This window comes from Aspergillus thermomutatus (genome assembly GCF_002237265.1).
Source record: "Aspergillus thermomutatus strain HMR AF 39 chromosome Unknown NODE_88, whole genome shotgun sequence".
Taxonomy (NCBI): domain Eukaryota; kingdom Fungi; phylum Ascomycota; class Eurotiomycetes; order Eurotiales; family Aspergillaceae; genus Aspergillus; species Aspergillus thermomutatus.
The window spans coordinates 88757-103309 of record NW_020798137.1 but is presented as its reverse complement, the minus strand read 5'-3'; the positions used below and the strand labels follow the sequence as shown (position 1 = coordinate 103309).

The window sequence follows — 14553 nt, the reverse complement described above, 5'->3', positions numbered from 1 at the left end:
GCACGCCGCTGATGTAGGCATTGAAGTGTTGTTGGGCTATGTTAGCCAGGTCATTGCTAAGGGCCGTGAGCGCCCCTAGCTGGCGGGGCGTGAGGCCAGCGTTCTGGCGTCGGTGATCGTCAAGGAAGGCTGCTATGGGACTAAAGATTTTCTGGCCCTCGAGAGCTCTAGCAGTGGCCGAGGTGGTTGTCTCCTGTAGTGCAGCCTGTAGAGGGCCACCAGGTTGGTTGTTACGTCGTGCCATGTTGTTGACGCGTCGAGACGCGTGGTGGTTGCCGGGCGGGTGTCAGGCAGCGCGCGGAGGGGGAGCTGTCCCTTATCCTAGGCAGGGCGCCTGGATTGAGAGCCTGTTCTGAAGATTCAATAGAGTATGGCCTTCCTGGGTGAGAAGGCTCGTGAGGGTTTTGATCACCTGAGTGTTGTGGCAAGGCTTCTTACATCACTATTGCTGTAACCCCTCCTAATCATGTGACCACTGTGAAAGTGGATTTTACCTCACGTGTGATCTGCTAGGGCTTAGGGCTTAGTAGTATTTACTGCGCATCTAGTATAGAGTATAGTTGCATTTGGTGTGGTTCATCTTGTTACCTTGGCCCATTTTAAGTGGCCCTACTTTCTATTAATCTCAAATAGCAACTTTTGTTATATATATACTATAATTGTTGTTTCGTCAGTGAGCCTGGACTATTCAAATGTTCTGACTTAAGGATATCATTGATAGCGATCGCCGTTTTGCGCCGAATTTCATAGTGACAAGTCAGCGATCCAGGGTTGACCCAGAAATGATTACGACTGACGATGGTGGATCGCAGCGGCAGAACCAGGGATTGACAGACTGCACATAACTCTAATTTTTTATGGACGTATTGCCAGGTACGTCCACCAGCATAGCAACGGGGAATGAGTGAACTAATTTCAGTGATCGACAGTGGCTGCAATTGGGTACGGGAGTGCCTGTCCTCTAAGAAGAGGCTGGCATGCAGCTGGTAATATGTACAAACCTTGCTGGTGCTCTGCACCGTTGGTAGTGGAGTGTGGACATGAAGAAAGATCAAATCGTTCTTTATGGAATGGTACAAGTGCATCGAGGCAAGTTTGGGCCTCAAGTGGATCAGCTGTGGTAAGGTCTGGACTTTCACCTTTGTTGCAGATCGTTATTCAGATCAACCTAAGTTCTGTATCCTGCAGATGTCTTTCTCATACCCCCACTCAAAGCAAGCGGACTTATAAGGTACAATCTGATCATTATGAATTGGATCGGCCAGCCCTTGCCGCGTCCCACACCTCCCCTCAAGCGCAACTTCTGTGATAGGTCTAAATAGCAGTCAACTTGCGACACCGTGGGCCGATGCCATGGTCTAAGGTCCTTGGTGGTCTCTCTGGTTCGGATTCAAGTGGATAGAATGACGGTAGCTTCGAAAGCTCCATCCCAGACTGATATAAATTTCCTACATTGCCATTCCCACCGTCAAGCAGCCCAACATCATTCATTTCAAACACATTCTTTCTCTCAAGTACCAGTCCTACCTACCCCAGTCGTCAACATGAAGTTCGGCATTATTGCTCTCGCCTTCGTCGGCTCTGCCCTGGCCGCCCCTGCTGCTGAGGAGGCCAAACACACTCCTTCACCTGACGTCCCTACTCTGAAAGGATACCACTATGACTTCCCTATCAGCTCCAGCATTCCTCCTTGGAACGAGCACTCGTCTACCGCTACGCCCACTCCTTCTACCCACAAGGCCTCCTCCACTGCCAGTCCATGGGCCAAGCACCACGGCACCTACAAGAGCGAAAAGAGCAACTAGGCCTATCAAGCAACCACGTCGCCCGGCGCTTCAGTGTATCGGCGAGAGCAGAGCCCACAAATGATACTAAACACGGAAACCTCATTGAAAATGAATACTATCTGTCATTTGTTGTCTTTGAGGATTTACTCTGTTGATATCGTTCCCTGTACTTGATTCTTCTTGCGGTATATCCAATGGGTATCCGCCGTATTTTCCGGGCCTCCAAGGCCTTGCAATCCGGTTCTAGATGGTTCTAGATGTCAATGTAAATCACAATCACTGGATTGGTGCTACGTAAGGCCAATATCGGCTTGTAGTCACGAGAAATCTTAACTGCAGTAGAGCGCTTTTATGACATGACCAGAAGGACTTAGAAGGGTCGAGGGCAAAATGATTACCTACACATGGCCTCTGTTCGCAAACACCCCCAGCCAGGAAGAATGTGAAGCAGTGTAAACATTTCGATGCTCAATGTCCTATTCTCATTCTATGCCTCGACTAGAAGAAGCTCACTAAATATGCTCTAAATTAGAACAAAGGACAAGCACAAGTGTAGAGCCAATCTGACATCTCTTGAGTTCAATATTTTTGTCAGTTTTTGCTTGGTGTTTCTGCAAGTTCAAAGAATAATCATCTTTAACACTACAGCAGCGGTCCTCTCTGAGCCTGGATAGTCAAGCTTCTCTGGTGGATCTTTAGCATACATACTCCACTGGTTGTCTTGCAACAACCATTGTACTTCCATGTCTACCAATTAGAAAACAGCTGAAGACACTAATTATTTTCTGCTCTATGTTCATCCACTCATTGCATACATTCTTTCATAACTGGCTCTTAGTGCCCTGATCTTTTATTGCTTCTCATCAATGCCACCTTCTATCTACCAGGCAGTTGATTTGAGTACTATCTTCCCACATGTTTCTTAAGCTTGTCTCACAAAAATGCAGAAAAAGACAGCCATCTCTCCACCGGTGGTCATTGAAATTACTTAACTGATGTCAGGTTGCCATGAGATAACGCAGGCAACTCAACGCCAGGATTAAATCATCCAACACGCTAGGTGTCATGCTTTGTGTGATTAAAACATGTCCTGTCGACGGATCTTTGCTGTTATCCATAGACTTCATAGTGAAACAGTTAGGTGGCACCATTTCGCTGGACGCGGATGTCTTTCTTCCACGCCAACCTACATCAGAGTTCACATTGATATATTTTCATGACACATTATATATACAAAAGGCCTGAACACTACAAATGCCGACTAGATCGATCAAAAGCGGAAGTCCACCCGTCGCGATACGTTGTCACGATGGCAACTCATATCTCACCTGTTCTGCCGGCACTTCGATGCCACGATCGCCATCCACTTCAACCGGGGCCTGCTGGTGGATTCGTGGCTTCGTGAAACCACCAGGGTTACTGGGATAGTACATCGGATCAAAAGGCGGGGGTTTCGAAGCCTTTTTGCTTCGACGAAGAAGGTACCATATAAATCCGAGTGCTATCAGAAGAGCACAACCCAGGCCCACTCCAACTCCAACCCCTAGTTTTGTTTGTGGAGAAAGTCCAGAGCTCTGGGTGTTATCGGATGGACTAGACGAGTTTGTCGTGCTACCTGAGTCCGCAGCCGCTGTGGAGGATGCCGGGGCTGTAGGAGCTGGACCGGACGTTGTGAGCGCGACAGATGCGGTCAGCAGGACGGTTGGCGTTGTCATAGTTGTAGTTGCCGATCCGGATGCCGAAGTCGATGCGGTCGACGTTGTGGAAGAGGAAGAGGTAGATGGCGTCTTCGTTGTCTTAGAATCATCTTTGGTGATATTGAAGTAATGACTGGCGAACAGCCGGCTCTGGTTGGATATGTCTGTGGCATCTCGGATCTGGAAAAAGAACACAATCCCATCATCGAGATCACGATTAGTCGAGACAATCCAGTCATAGGTGGTGACTCCAGTCAGATTCGCTATGACTGTCAGTATTCCGGGCGCTGGAACAGCCGATTCAGGAGAGCCTACTCTGAATCCATTCGTAATCCGAATTGTCATTCTGCCACAATACTAGAGAAAACCACTCTAGACTAGTAGCCCATCGAAGCTGAACGGTTTGACCAAGCACATATACCGGGTTCGCAGTGTAATCGTGGATCGGACCGCCTGTCGGGGGATTGTAGAAGATTCCTGGCTCCGCTGCAGCGAGAGAAGAGAGAAAAAAGAACAGGGCAGAAATTAATCGCAGCATGTCTCCTGCGAACGGAGCCGAACGAAGCATGGATATATGGATGTCCTATCTTGACATGAATAGAGATCCCCGGACTCCCGAGGCCGGCGAAAGATTCAGGTGAGTGAGAAGGGACTTGGAAGAACTAGGGACCAAAGGGGATTCTTCTACTATCCATTACTGCTGGCGTTGGTCCCGGGGGAGTGGTCCATTAGCGCCTGGTTGTTAATATTATTCCCTGCATGGCAAAAGTGCCTAACAAGGCAGCGCTTGTTACAGCTGGATCATTTAACCCCGTCTGCTCGTTTGCCTATGCAGTGTCCCGAGAAGGCGGCAGGAAGGTATTGGAACTTGTCGGTGGTGCAAAGGACGAGGCGTTCGACGTTGCTGTGATGCACAACTGCAAACTCGGAAAATTGAACTGCATCTCTATCGTGCCTGAGGTTATCCATCAGTATTTTCCTGCGCAATCCTTCGGGGTGAAGAGCCTGGTGGACATTGGCAACGGGGAAAAGCCAGGGCCTGGTGACGAGAAATTTGAAAATGTTATGGGCTCAACGGAAAATATCTTGCAGAGTGCTCGATGTAGTGCTTTGTGGGACAGAAAGTGTCCAAGGGTATAGGAGTTCAATTTCATAGACTCTGTATAGTTAGCGCTGGTTAGCATGCTTTCATCCAATAAGTTATCTTGACCTTGCTTGTTAATATTCCTTTTTCATGGTGTCAACATTGTGTATGGCAATATGATGGGAATCCGATGTCGCCATACGGATCCTGGGTCCATTACGAGGAGGAGGCTGTCAATTTATTCCGAGTCCATCACAGAACACCCGGCGATATTTGATATTTCCGTCTTTGAAATTACGAGCACAAAAATGACCCGCCAAGCTGATCGGCTATCAAAAGATCAAAGTCCCAGTGGACAAACTAGCCGAATTCGAAGACCACTACTTCGCCCTCTCCCCCGAACTACAAGCACGATGAAGCCTCCACAGAACTGCGCATCTACTTTCCCGTCGCACGTGCGCTGCTGGAACACGACGGCGCCCTGCTCGAAGCTAATGGCCTCGGCGAATTCGAACACCAGAGTCTTCATGGTGACTACGCCGTGCTTGGACGACGACAGACCGAGCACGTCCGCGGAGTAGCCAGCAACATCGTCAAAGACGGAACGATCTACCTCGCCAAGCGGAGCAGGCCGGTCCGTCAAATCGCAATGTGCGAGTCTATGACTTCGGATACCGGTTGCTTGACCGCCATCAGTGGAGAATCCGACTACGACAACGGGGAGAATCCAGATGCGACGGACAACGGATGCGTTGCGAACCATGGCAAGGCCAACTGCAGTAAGAAGTATGGGCTTGACGAGGGGAGATGTACGATAAACCCGGATCCATGTATGGATTACAGTGGATGGTTCACAGATTGGAGAAGTCACAAGTATCTGTACTTCCTGGGAAGTGCCTGTTCTGTCGGTGTCGATGGGAAGTGCTGAGATGAGATCGAGCCTGCGGAAAGGGGAGAATGATTGCAACTATGATGAGTTGATGGGATGATGTATTGAGTTTGACGAACGCCCTTGATATCAGTCCTTGATTTGTGTCGGTGTCAGTCTCAGACTGGCAGAGTAAGGCAACTTGATAATCTCTGACAGATGACAGCCGACTAGAACATCAAAACCTCATCATCTTTGCCACCCGCATTCCTTCATCTATCAAGCACCTTCTTGATATCCGCCGCGGCCTTCTGAGGGTAATCAGGTCCCGGTGGCCCGGTAGGAAAATCCGCCGGGTTCCCCGCCACCCAAGCAACGGGTTCCTTAGCAATGCCCGCGACCTTCTTCTTAAGCTCTTCGACCTGCTCGGATTCAAAGCCACGGCCGAAGATCACTGCGCGAGGACTCCTGCTGTAATCATGGGTCCCGACATCGTTGGGGTTCTGAGACTGAGGATCCCGGCCTGCAAGGAGATGCGGGAGCTCAGCCTCTGCTGCCTCATATGACTGAAGGAAGTGGATGACTGAAGAACATTAACACCAGACTTTATTTACTCTGGGAAAACAGATCAGGAACCTTCATATTCAGGCAGCAGGAATTGAGAGATTGGTTTTCCGATCGCGGTTCTCCTGCCGCACGTGACAACTGGCATCGGCTGAGTGGATGAAGACATGTTGCGAGAGAGCCGGATGCTGCGGAGGAAACTGTTTCGGAGCATTGGGGATGGGAGATTCAGGAAGTAAGCCCGGGTCGATGTCTCGAATTATAATCCTCGGTTGTGGCGTGCCAGATCTCATGGACTTGAAGCCAGTACGGGAGACCGTCATCCCGAGCCAACGTCAGCATTCATGAACATTGGAGGTGCAAATGTCGATACGAAATGGATTTGTCATCAGAGAGACACAGCAAGGCCAATAATGTCACTTTGAACAAGCCACCAAACATCTAGAGTAAGCCCGACATTTATTTTGGCACTTGTTGTAAGGGCTAGGCCATGGAGAGTCGTTCCCTTTGGATTTGCTGGCCAATATTGAAAAGGTCAGCTGGACATCAAGTGAGTTGAAACCTCATCTGACTTTGACATACATCGCACGCGCCTTTTAGCTTCGGGTAGTCGGCGTTTGGAGATTCGTTTAGTGGTCTCTAACCTGATACGATCGACCTAAAAGCAACAGAAACGCTCGAGCTTCAGCGAACAGAGCCGAAGCATGCATAAGACGAAGTAGCATCGTGAACATCGGGCTAGTCGTGGGATCAACTATCCGGAAGTATTCCGCTTGGAAGGACACTCCGTGTGAACTTCCAGTGTAGTCTGAGCTCTGACCAACGAAAAGGAATGATAGCGTCATTTTGCAGAGAGCAGAGGCGCTTGGTGTGTTGACAATCATAAAGTCGCACTGTGATGCATTGCAGAACTCAACAATGAGGTGGGTAGTGCTGCCGCGCCTGAGCTCAGAGCCATCTTGTTGTCGTCGAGAATCATGAACGCGTTATAAAACTCACCAATTATCGAGCTAGAGCTGTAAGAGTTAGGGATGGCCCAGATTGAACCCTTCCATCAGTTGCATTCGGACTTCTTCGATGTGTCCGATTCCGCGTCGTGGACGGGACTCAATAGAGTTGAATCGTCCAGGTTGAGCAGATCAGTCCCAGATGTGATACCGTGAGTCTTCATTTGCTCGGGACTTTTTACCTCGGCATTTCGTAGCCAATTGTCCCGTAGACTAAAGAGTGTCCTTCGCTGAGAATGCTCGATTGGTCAATTATCCAATTATCAATAGCTAAGCATGAAATGGTATTGAGCACAGTCCCATCAATCAACTTTATGTACATTGCCTACCAAAGTAAGACAATAGTAGACCACGAAAGGTACATATGGATACAAGATCGTCCAAGACTCGAAGGGCTAACAGAGAATCATACACCACAGAAAGGTGTCCTTGAGACCTCCCGTCCCTTCTTACAGGGCAAGGGCGACAGCCAGCAAACCGGCAGCACCGGCAAAGCTCACGGCCACGGCGCCGGTCGCGCCAGCGTTGTGAGACGAGGTCGTGGAAGCAGCCGCGGAGCTCGATTCGGAAGCGGAGCTGGAGCTCGAGGAAGTGGTCTGAGCGGAGGAGGCCGTTCCAGTAGAAGAGGAAGAACCGGAAGAAGTCTGGGTGGCAGTAGCAGCAGCACCCGAGCTGCCGGTGCTACTCTCGGAATCACCGGTGGCGGTGGCGGTGGCATCGGCGCCCAACTCAGCGAGGGCAGCGGATGTAGCCCAGGCCTTGACGCTGTCGGGCAGGCTGGAGTACCAGGCCGGGTAGGTTCCGGCCTCGATCTCGCTGACGATGGAGGAAACGGAGGTCGGATTGGCCATCGCCGAAATGAACGAGGCTGGAATAGCGGTCGCGACCACGGCGAGGATGGAGCTGGGGACGGACCCAAGCAGATCGCTCATGTCAAAGCTGGAGTCGGTTGCCTGAGGGGCCGGGGCAGGAGAGGCCACTGCCATAGCGGCGAAAAGGACGGTAGCGAGCGACTTGAACTGCATGGTGGCAGTATAGATAGTGATCAACGAGTGGAATGAATGACGGCAGTGATAAGAGTATGGTGATAGTTGAATACAACCAAATGGAGGGAGGCTCTGCTTTATTTACGGGGAAGCAGCTGCACCCTGCGAGGCTGTGATCCATGGCCCATATCTGAATTGCCCCTTTTCCAATTTTAACAGTCCCGTCTTGGCCCTTTTCCTCCAATAGAGTCTGCACTTTCCAGGGCTGAGCAGTCTAGACCAGGCGCCATCAGAGTTAAACGGCGGCTCTGCCACGCTATCAATGCCACTAACGCCCAGCCTGCTGCGGTGGTCCAATAAAGGCTGGAGATTGGTCGCCTAGAATCATGAGGCAAAAGACAGGATTGGCCATGTCTCAGAAATGGGCACTTGTGCATGATTTTAAGATTTTTTGGACATAGGGAGTGATCAGTTGACACTGTACGGAGTAGATATTCTACGCGACGAGGCCATTGGTTTCAAGCATCCTTTATGGCTAAGGCCTAACATCGTCAATTGTTCCTTTCAGAGTCAAATCTGATTCCATCCAGCATTCCGGTCGAAAGCTTTGTACAACCTTTGAGCAGAACTGAAGGGCGATATACCACTTTTTGCAATTATCAAGACTGTTCCCATGTACAAGATTATAATTTTCTGCATATGTACAGTGCATATGGACAGCGCGTATATACATGCTAGTAAACATATCTGAAATTCTTGTTCTCCCTATCCGTCAACCCAGCCCACCTGGTGTCATCCTGCGCCTGCTCCTCCTGCCCTCCCGCAGCACGATCCCTGCGTTTGTTCTCCCACATATAATACAAGAAGAGGACGACCGAGAGCACCGACGCAGCAGCCTGCGTTGCCAGCACTGCAATCTTGGCAGGGTGATAGCCCGGTGCATCGCGTGCCTGGAACGTCTGAGGACCAATGATGTTCCCGACCGAGAAGGAGCCCGCGACGAGCGCACTCGCAAACGCGCGCTTGGTATATCCTGCGCAGTTGGCCGAGGTCCATTGGTAGAGGATGGGGAGGGTGGCAACGACCGCATTGACGAGGTAGATTCCAATCAGAACACCCGCTTTGTTGTGCTTGGGCAGGAAGGAGAGCAGACCGCCGCCGAGGATACCGGGGATGGTGCAGGCGATGAGCCAGGCCCAGCGGTGGGAGACTCGGCGGATCCCGATGCCGACGAGGAGGGTGAAGAAGATGCTGACAATGCCGGAGGGCATATTGAGCAGGGCCGCGTTGGGGCCGGAGAAACCGAATCCGGCAATCAAAGTCGCCGAGTAAGAGGTCACCACTCCGCTGGAGACGGAGATCTGTGCGGCGCGGTGTCAGCAATCAGAATGGATGATGATCCGTAATAGCGGACTTACCAGCATGGTGATGAGCATGAGGAGCCACAGCTGAACGTCCAATACAGACTCCCAGATTTGTCTTACGTTGACGGCACTGCTCCACACACCGGTCTGGTTGACGCTGACGTGGTTCAGAAGAGCGACCTTCTCGCGCTCGGTCAACCACTTTGCCTTCATCGGCGTGTCGGGCAAGAAGAAGAAGCTCAGGGCGCCAACAAGGGACGTAATCAGCCCGAGAACCAGAAACATGACGCGCCATCCTTGGAACGAGGCGTTGTGCACATGCTGGAAGCCAAAGGAAATCAGACCACCCAGGATCTGCGCCACTCCCAGACCAACATACCACAGTGTGAATCGTGGCGCCTGTTCGCTTTTGGTGTAGTACTGACTGCTCAGCAGCATCAGAGAAGGACCGATCGTGGCTTCGAAAATGCCGAGGAAGATACGCGAGACCAAGAGAGTACGATAGTCACGGGCGCCGGCAGAAGCAGCCGCTGCAACGCCCCAGAGGAAGACATTGGCTCCAAGCCATTTGGCCGGGGGAGTCTTTTGCAGGAGAATCACTAGAGAACATCACAAGTATGAGTTGGATTCTGGATCGCCGGATGGACGATACATACCGTTCGGAGCCTCTGCGATCAAGTACGCAATGAAGAACCAGGTCGCCGCATTGGTGAAATCATTGCCAACTAATTTCAGGTCCTTCTTGATGCCCATCACGGCAGCATACTGACAGAATCAATCAGGGACACCTTCTGCGCAAAGGGAGAGAGGGACCTACATTGAGCATGACCTTGTCGAGGAACTGCAGAACATAGCAGCAGAACATGAACGGAATAATGCGGTAGTCGATCTTCCGTCGCAGGGCCTGAAGATCGACGGTCTCCTCATCCTGGACATTGGCATGTTCATCCAGATACTCCAAGGCATCATCGCGTCGTCCATTGACAGGACGAGCCTCTATATCTGGTCTTTTCTCTGTCATTTTGAGGAACAAAAAGACGATAGAGAAAAAGAAAGGAAGATAAGAGAGAAAGGTATAAGATGAACACGTCGGATGTGTGACGTGAAGGTGGAGGGTTGTGTAACAGTCCAGACACAGCACAGGGGATGAAGAGGAGGGATGCAAGTCACAATTCTCAGCCAGTGAAGATAAATACTGACTTTAAAGCACGGCAGAGGCAGCAGGGATTGTGGAATGAAGGATGCACATATAGATCCAATCATTCGCGATACTCCGAACGTGCAAATATCCCAATCCAGCTAAACCCGGCCCAAAGTAGCGCAGAAGAATGCACGTTCTATCCAGGGTCCCCGGTCTAGCGCCATACACATCGCCCGCCATGAGTGTCCAGATCATGACAATAATGAAATGGTATTATGGAAGAGATTATCTCGGTCTCCTCCGGTGAAATAAACTAATTTCCTTGGAACGCAAATCCTGCAGGAAGCAACCAGACCTCTGCAAAATTAATTATTCATCTCGGCAACGTGACGCCGAGTGGACTCCTAATAAACCTCCCACCATGCATGGTTGTTGCAAGATCATACCATGAATGACTGGTGATATTATTTCCTCATCCAACATCTTCTCTATGTGACGGTCAATATGGGCTGGGTACACAATGCTTCCCCGGAGATCGAGGCCCAGTCCAAGTACCCGCTCATTCTGGGGGTGTGCATCAGTCTGACCGTGTTGATGATCATCACCGTTTGCCTACGACTGTTCGTGCGCATCAGGCTTGGGAGATTCGGAGCTGCCGACTATGTGATGGTGTTTGGAATGGTAATCCGCATTGACCGCGCTCACAGTCTCTGCTGTTCTGACATTGTTGGCAGATATTCAGTATCATCTACAACGCTCTTTGTATAGCTCGTGAGTTCACCGGCTGTCCCATCCCATTTGATCCATGCTGAGAACAGTAGAAAGCCGTTATGGACTGGGATTGCCACTGGCAGCGCGGCCAAAGGCGAACCTCCTAACCTACACAAAAGTACTCCCTCGTCCCATTCCCTCGATTGATTCTTTCTGACCAGGCAATGCAGATCAACTACGCCGGTCGGCCCATCTACCAACTCGGAATCGCAGGTTTCAAAGCTGCACTGTGCATCAGCTACCTCCATCTACTCTCCAAGACCTCCAAGCGCTTCTACCGAAGACTAATCTGGGTGGTTATCGTATTGACGACCTTGGGACATGTGGCGGGTGCACTGGTTCTGATCCTGAACTGCAACCCAGTAGGTACTTCATGATTCTCGCACGGTGTCGAACCGTGGTGCTAAACAGATTCGAATCGATAGGTAGCTCGGGCCTGGAATCCGACCATTGCTGGCATATGCCTTCCAGTCGGACCGACCTTCTACGGTCTGGCAGCCTTCACCATCGTCTGCGATGTGGTCATCATCTTCCTCCCGATCCCGTTGCTACTCCAGTTGAACGTGAAACCGGCACAGAAAGCAGGAGTGGTGTGCCTGTTCCTGCTCGGGCTGTTCACTACTATCTGCTCGATTCTACGCCTCACACAGATCCATCGCGTTGTGTCTGTGGATGGAGATTCCACCATGTTAGTCCTGTGGGGGACGATCGAATTCAATATCGGGGTGAGCTTGTCCGGGAAGTTGAAGACAGAACATGATCTGATGTTGTCCAGAATATCGTCACCTCGCTTCCATTCCTTACTCCCCTTCTCAAGATGTTTATCCGCGACTTTCGATCCCGCAGTGGCAGCGAATTACGCAAGAACACCGGATACACATTGCAATCGTTCTCCAAGCAGCAACGCTCGCAATTGAAATCGGACCTCTCCAAGGAGCCGGCGCCGGTCAAACGAACCCCCAGCGAGGAGCTCATCCTCGATAGCGACGATTCCACTCATCGAGCGAACGCCGAGATCCACGTCACGGTCGAGTACCGTGTCTCACTCGAGAATAAATGATACGTGGGGGCGATTTCAGTGTATATTAGACCATTCCTTTAGTTTTCCCTTTTGTATCCAAGTGTTGTAACACTGCCATCCTGGCCGAAAGATAGTTTGCTAGATGGAGGCAATGGTGCCATCCCACTAGTATTAATTCCACAATATGGCCGAGAAAACCACCGATAGTTTACTTTACGTAGTATTCTAGCCCGGTCTTAAGTTTTAAAGTGACAGGGATCTCCAGCCAACCTAAGGTTCGCCGGTGTCTTCCTGGCGTCACTCTAAAGGCACCGCTAAACCCGCAGTGATATAGGCTGCATCCTATCCCTGTCAAGGTTGTAACACAACCAAGACATCGACCCATGGATATTATTAATTCATTTGAGGGATTAGATAGAGTGTGCCTATTGAGTTTCATCGTAGATGGTTGGAAGAATTCCCTATCCCACTCCCGGTATGGATCGACGTCTCCTTCGAAAGCGATGCAGCCAGTCTTATCAGTTATCCACGTGTGATTTGGAATTGAAAACTCTGCTTCTGACTTACTTGTCCAGACGGGAACCTTGGCAGTGAACGCACTTGGAAGGATCATCGGTGAATTGCACGCAGCCACTAAGCCAGCCATGACAGGGGTTGCGAAGATGGCCAGATGGTTCGATGCTCGACCGCTCACCCAACAGGCCACTTTGCCCTCAAGTGAAAAAGGTGCTTACGGCTTACAGTTATCCTCTGGCTACGTACAACAACAGGACGACATAGAAAGTTAATAGGCAATTGCCAAGTCAACAGCATGTCCGATCTCCCCGTCCTCATCATCGGCGCAGGGATCAGCGGTCTGACCCTGGCCCAGTATTTACATAAGTCCGGGGTTCCGTTTCTCATCTTTGAGCGGGATTCCTCGATCGATATCCGTAGCGGTGGATGGGGTCTGACGCTGCACTGGGGACTGCCGATCCTGCGGGAGATGCTACCAGAGCAGATCGTCGCACGGTTACCCGAGTGCTCTGTGAACAAGGAAGCTTCCGATAATGGGGATGTCGGTCGGTTCCCATTCTTTGATCTGAGCTCCGGATCGGCGCTGTTCGAGGTACCCGCTGCGGAGAGGGTGCGTGTGAGCAGAGGGAGGTTGCGGGAGTTGTTGACGACGGGGATTGATATCAAGGTCTGTCCCTGAGGCTGCATGTTCTCAAGAGGACTAATGGAAGTAGTGGTCCAAAACCGTCGTGGACGTCACGTCGACAGAGGAGACCGTTACGGCACATTTTGAAGACGGTGCTTCCTACACCGGCAGTCTTCTCGTCGCCTGTGATGGCGCTCATTCTCGGATCCGTAAACTGGCATACCCCGACTCGTATCAGATGAATCCACTTCCCGTTCAGCTTCTGGGAGTGACAGTCCGGTATTCGCCGGAGCAAGCCGCCGGTCTACGGGCGATCGATCCTTATATCTTTCAAGGAGCTCATCCAGAATCGAATGTCTTCTTATTCTTCAGCTGTATGCATGTCTTCCATCTTGGTGGTCATCACTAATACGATGTACAGTCCTCGACACCCCGAACAACTTTGATGACAGCAGAAATACCTACCTCTGTCAGATCATCGTCTCATGGGCCGACAATAAGAACATTCCACTCCCACCCGACAATGCTGGACGGATTGCATTGATGAAAAAGTTGACAGCGAACTGGGTCGACCCCTTCCGGTCGCTCGTCCACAATCTTCCTGATGATTCAGAGGCACGCGCAATCCGGATCCAGGACTGGATCTTCGCCCCAGGAAAGAGCCTTCATCCGCGCGTGGTGATGATGGGTGATTCAGCGCATACTATGACCATGTGTAAGATATCACGCCTATGACTGGGATGCCACTCTGCTGACCTGAGTGTCTAGTCCGCGGCGAAGGTGCCAACAACGCCATCGCCGATGTTGGCGATCTCGTCAAGCGAATCAATTTTGCCTCGTCAGAGTATGACCCATACCCTTCCCGTCTGACACCGAGAATTTCTGATTGTATGTAGGTCGCTAGCATCCGATTCCCTTCGTCGCTCTATCCAAGAATACGAGGACGACGTTTTTAGGCGGGCGGAGCCGAGTGTTCTGAACTCACGACAGGCCTGCCTCGATGCTCACGATTACCCAAGGATCTTGAATGGAAGCCCGCTCGTAGCGAAGAGAGTGCTGGATTAGTGGAGGGACGTAAGGTCCTGAGGATATGAAGTAGAGTTATGAGCCTCGATCAATCTC

At 50.9% G+C, this 14553-nt stretch overlaps 8 protein-coding genes across 8 annotated transcripts; 4 read left to right on the top strand and 4 right to left on the bottom strand.

The window, feature by feature from the left end:
* Positions 1-1544: 1544 nt before the first annotated feature.
* On the top strand, positions 1545-1805 carry CDV56_108225 (putative secreted peptide; the record flags this gene model as incomplete). The annotated part of the gene is made up of 1 exon (XM_026761844.1): positions 1545-1805. One exon carries the CDS (start codon positions 1545-1547, stop codon positions 1803-1805), a length of 261 nt encoding a protein of 86 aa, XP_026614679.1.
* A 1286-nt stretch (positions 1806-3091) lies between these two features.
* On the bottom strand, positions 3092-4052 carry CDV56_108165 (uncharacterized protein; the record flags this gene model as incomplete). The annotated part of the gene is made up of 2 exons (XM_026761784.1): positions 3092-3747; positions 3800-4052. The coding sequence occupies 2 exons, from the start codon at positions 4050-4052 to the stop codon at positions 3092-3094; spliced, it is 909 nt and encodes a 302-aa protein (XP_026614678.1).
* A 191-nt stretch (positions 4053-4243) lies between these two features.
* CDV56_108114 (uncharacterized protein) lies at positions 4244-5496 on the top strand (the record flags this gene model as incomplete). The annotated part of the gene is made up of 2 exons (XM_026761733.1): positions 4244-4618; positions 4933-5496. The coding sequence occupies 2 exons, from the start codon at positions 4244-4246 to the stop codon at positions 5494-5496; spliced, it is 939 nt and encodes a 312-aa protein (XP_026614677.1).
* A 212-nt stretch (positions 5497-5708) lies between these two features.
* Positions 5709-6169, bottom strand: CDV56_108093 (uncharacterized protein; the record flags this gene model as incomplete). The annotated part of the gene is made up of 2 exons (XM_026761712.1): positions 5709-6019; positions 6073-6169. The coding sequence occupies 2 exons, from the start codon at positions 6167-6169 to the stop codon at positions 5709-5711; spliced, it is 408 nt and encodes a 135-aa protein (XP_026614676.1).
* Positions 6170-7456: 1287 nt separating this feature from the next.
* Positions 7457-8032, bottom strand: CDV56_108032 (uncharacterized protein; the record flags this gene model as incomplete). The annotated part of the gene is made up of 1 exon (XM_026761651.1): positions 7457-8032. One exon carries the CDS (start codon positions 8030-8032, stop codon positions 7457-7459), a length of 576 nt encoding a protein of 191 aa, XP_026614675.1.
* Positions 8033-8727: 695 nt separating this feature from the next.
* CDV56_107952 (putative MFS transporter) lies at positions 8728-10378 on the bottom strand (the record flags this gene model as incomplete). Its single annotated transcript, XM_026761571.1, has 4 exons — positions 8728-9354; positions 9412-9956; positions 10014-10122; positions 10175-10378. 4 exons carry the CDS (start codon positions 10376-10378, stop codon positions 8728-8730), a joined length of 1485 nt encoding a protein of 494 aa, XP_026614674.1.
* Positions 10379-11002: 624 nt separating this feature from the next.
* Positions 11003-12329, top strand: CDV56_107890 (uncharacterized protein; the record flags this gene model as incomplete). Its single annotated transcript, XM_026761509.1, has 6 exons — positions 11003-11179; positions 11233-11269; positions 11320-11387; positions 11440-11631; positions 11695-11994; positions 12045-12329. The coding sequence occupies 6 exons, from the start codon at positions 11003-11005 to the stop codon at positions 12327-12329; spliced, it is 1059 nt and encodes a 352-aa protein (XP_026614673.1).
* Positions 12330-13101: 772 nt separating this feature from the next.
* On the top strand, positions 13102-14496 carry CDV56_107818 (FAD-dependent oxidoreductase; the record flags this gene model as incomplete). The annotated part of the gene is made up of 5 exons (XM_026761437.1): positions 13102-13473; positions 13520-13805; positions 13853-14146; positions 14200-14275; positions 14328-14496. 5 exons carry the CDS (start codon positions 13102-13104, stop codon positions 14494-14496), a joined length of 1197 nt encoding a protein of 398 aa, XP_026614672.1.
* Positions 14497-14553: the final 57 nt, after the last annotated feature.